Here is a 3,732-nt window from a genome sequence, read left to right on the forward strand (position 1 = left end):
AAATTTTTGAAGTGGTTTATCTTTGGCTATGTGTATTTTCACCGAAAAAAAAAAAGGTTGAGAAGTTAGAGGGTTGATATGTTGTGGGGTTGTTAACCAATGTCATAAAACAACATGTGTGGTTCTGTTTCATGAGAAACTATTTGTTCTGTAAGCCTTCACCTGAAGTACAATAAAAAAAAAAAAAGTTTTCAGTAATGATCATAAAATGAAATGAATAAAGGCCAGAAAAGAAATGCAAAAAAAAAAAAAAAGTTTCTATTTTGCAGCAATGAATGTGTTTTTAAATTCATCTTCCAAGAAAGCAAGAAAGGGCATTTATCGGAATGTTACATTTGTATTTTATCAGAATATTTACATGTCTCCGTGTCAGGAAATTGAACATTCTTTTTGTAGAAAATGTGGCATATAGTAAAAATGTTAGTACCCTGCCTCCCTAAAAATTTTATAATCCATTTCATTTCATTGTGCTAAAGTGGCATATGCCACTTTTGAGTTCAATCGCTAATATTATAGTCGCGTTTAAAAAGAAATTACATTATGGATAGCTAAGACACACACAAGCATATATATAAAATTTATATATACAACTCACATATCCCGTTTGAATGCATGAGTAAGCAGAGGAGGGGGCACCACAGATTATCAGTGTTTAGGGCCCTCACGTGCCTTAATCCGGCCCTGTCCCCAACCTGTTGCCATGTGTGAACTTCCAGTCTTTTTTCTTCTCTCAGCCCATCCATCCTTCAGGAGTCAGAGCCTTCTCTCTTCAGAACCTGAGCAGTGATGACGTTTGCTGAGGACGAGACCTATCAGTATATCCGCCACAATCCCAGCCGTTTTTTCCATGTTGATGTTTTCGAGATTCTGCCTTACTTGTCCTGCCTCACACCAAGTGACCAGGTAGGCCAGGGAGATGAAAGCACACATAGGTTGGGGGCAGGGCTGTGGAATTCAGAGCTCAGCCCCATCCCCAAGCCAGGGCCAACTCCTTCCTTCGCCATTGTTGTCTCTGCTGCTTCTTGTCCTTGATGCTGCCCGATTGCTCATTCGTCACAAAATTAGTTTTCCTTAACTCTTAGACTGAGTGTGGCTCAGGATGGCTTCACTGAGCTCCCTCTTGTGTTGTGTTTGTGTAGCGCTCAACAACATGGCGGCTGGCTTTCCGCCATGTCCTGGCTCTGGTCCCCTCTCCCACTTTTACCTGAACCTTCTCTTTCTTTCATCTCTTTTGTCCTTGTCCTGCTCAGTTTTGATTCTTTTCTCCTTGTCCTGAGACTGTGTTCTGGTGGGAAGCCCTGAGGCTCAGCTGTTTTTTTTTTTTTTGAAATAATTTTAGATTTACAGAACAGTTGCAAGACTAGTGCAAAGAACTTTTTAAGCCTTGAATCACTTGAGAGTATGTGGCTGACAATATGCCCTATCACCCTGTGCTTCTTAGTGGGTACCTGTTGGCTATTTTGGGATATCCTGTTACCAGGTTTCTCAGAAGCCCCGTTGCCTGCTCCCTTGCATACAGATGCCATAAGGCCAGCACACAGATGCTGTAAGGCCCTTAGTATACAGGTATGCTGAGGGGGTTTGGCCCCTCCCTCTTATGTGCTCCTGGGCATACCTTGTCACCTAGTCTTGTAGTTAATATTTTCTGTGGACTTTTGTTTCTGCTATCTGGTTGCTCTGTTTTGATGTGGGAGTTTGCATGGATTTTAAAACTTGGCAGTGGCTGTCTTCCCAAAACCTCCCCAATCTTCTCATTCCCTTGTTGCTTATTGTCTGCCTTCTCTTTTCTGCACCCTTTCATCTTATTTTTTCGACACGCCTTTTCCTCCTCTGTGAATCCCAAACTTCCTTTTTGCCTTCAAAAAAAGAAAAAAACCCCAAACCTACTGCCGTGGAGTCAGTTCCAACTCATAGCAACCCCATAGGTTCTCCAAGGCTGTAAATCTCTATGGAAGTAGATTGCCACATCCTTTTCCCACAGAGCCGCCGGTGGTTTTAAACCACCAACCTTTCAGTTAGCAGTGAATCGCTTGGGAGATGTATAAACTCAAGGCTTTTGCATCTGATTAACTGAGTTTGCATCCCTACCCCACTGCTGTAGGGTTTTGCTGCCTTGCTTCTGCTAAGCCTCAGTTTCCTCATCAGTAAAGTAGGCATAAGGAGTCCTGGTGGCACAAATGGTTAAGCACTTGGCTGCTAACCAAAAGGTTGGCTATTCGAACCCACCCAGCAGCTCTGGAGAAGATCTGCTTCTGTAAAGATCACAGCCAAGAAACCTCTATGGGGCAGTTCTACTCTGTCACACGGGGTCAACTGTAAGTTGAAAATGACTCGACAGTACCTAACAACAATAAAGAACAAAGTAGGGATAATAATAGCATTTAGCGAGATAATTTGTGCCAAACCCTTAACAGAAAGCCTGGGATATAGTCAGAGCCTATTTCCTGTTGCTTTGTTATTGTTGTTGTTGCTTTTTTTTTTTTCTGCCTCACCCCATGCTTGGGCTTGAACCCTAGCCTTGTCCTGGGCTCTGACCCAGTTTCAGGCGCCACCCGTCTGGTAGTTTTCTCCATGCCCTGCTGCCCCTTCTGAGTGGGGAAGGACCCAGAGCCACCTGAATGGAGCAGGGCAGCGGGGCTGTGTCTTCCAGGATCGGCTGCGGGCCATGTACACAAGCAGAGGAAACCGGGACACTCTCTGGTACCTCTTCGACTGCCTGAAGCGGCGAAGCGGCTGGGTGGATTCCCTCATTAAGGCACTGAGGGCCTGTGAGCTGGCTAGTCTCGCTGAAGAAGTGGCCCGTGTCTACAGCAGCAACCTGCCCAGTGAGCTTCCTGCCCTGGACCTCCTCCTGGAACCCCTGCCCTGCCTCCCCTGGCCTCCCTTTTCTCTCCCCTCCCCCCTGTGCCTACCGCCTTTCTCTCTCCCCCTACCTCCCATCACTTCTGGGCAATAGACAAACCGAGGTGTGGATCCCGAGTGAGCTATCACTAGCTGTGTCCCTTGGCCAAAGCCCTTAATTTCCCTGAGCCTCAGTCTCCTCATCTGTAAGTGCCTGCCTTGTAGGCTGCTGTATATACCATGAGACAGTGGCTTGTTGAGTGCTCAGCTGGGGCTTGGCCCCTACGGTGTGCTCTTCATATGTGGCCTCCACCCGTTCTCATTGCCTCTGTCTCTTCTTGCCTGGTTCACTCTCCCTCTCTACTCATCTCATTTCTTTCCCTCCCTCACTGTCTTCTCTTTCTCCCTCATGGGTTCCTTCTTTCCTCTCCTCCCTCTTCTTCCCCTCCCCTGGTTTCCCTAGAGCCTTCTAGCCCTACCCTCCAGGGGTGCCCAGTTTCCCCTTCACTCCCTCCCAATGCCCACTTCCTGTCCAAGTGCCCAGAGGGGACATGACGAGGTGGGGTCTGAGGGGTGAGACTGGAAGAAAAGACGCTATGCCTCAGGAGCGTTCTGAGCGAATCGAGCCAGCCAGAGGCAACCCCTCCCAGGCCACCCCTGTGAGACCCTGGTTAGATTCACAGCCTTGAAACATCTCCATCTTCCTTTGCCTGTCTGCCGGCTTTCCCTCCTTCCTTTCTTCCCGCCTTCCTTTCTCCTGCCTTCCTCCCTCCCCCTTCCTTTCTCCCTTGCCCTCTCTCTCTCCCTTGCCCTCTCTCTCTCCCTTGCCCTCTCTCTCTCCCTTGCCCTCTCTCTCCGTTTCCCTCTCTCTCTCCTTTCCCCTCTCTCTCT

General features: G+C 47.7%; 1 protein-coding gene across 1 annotated transcript in view; it reads left to right on the forward strand.

Moving 5' to 3' along the window:
- Positions 1-725: 725 nt before the first annotated feature.
- The window catches only part of MAVS (mitochondrial antiviral signaling protein), an 8,996-nt gene continuing 5,989 nt past the window's right edge, over positions 726-3,732 (forward strand). The window contains exons 1-2 of the mRNA XM_012557476.2: positions 726-903; positions 2,651-2,825. Coding sequence (XP_012412930.1) covers positions 787-903; positions 2,651-2,825 — 292 coding nt within the window. The 5' untranslated portion in view covers positions 726-786. The remainder of the gene's footprint in view (positions 904-2,650; positions 2,826-3,732) is intronic.

The sequence above is a fragment of the Trichechus manatus genome, unplaced genomic scaffold (assembly GCF_000243295.1).
Source record: "Trichechus manatus latirostris isolate Lorelei unplaced genomic scaffold, TriManLat1.0 scaffold00104, whole genome shotgun sequence".
Lineage (NCBI taxonomy): Eukaryota > Metazoa > Chordata > Mammalia > Sirenia > Trichechidae > Trichechus > Trichechus manatus.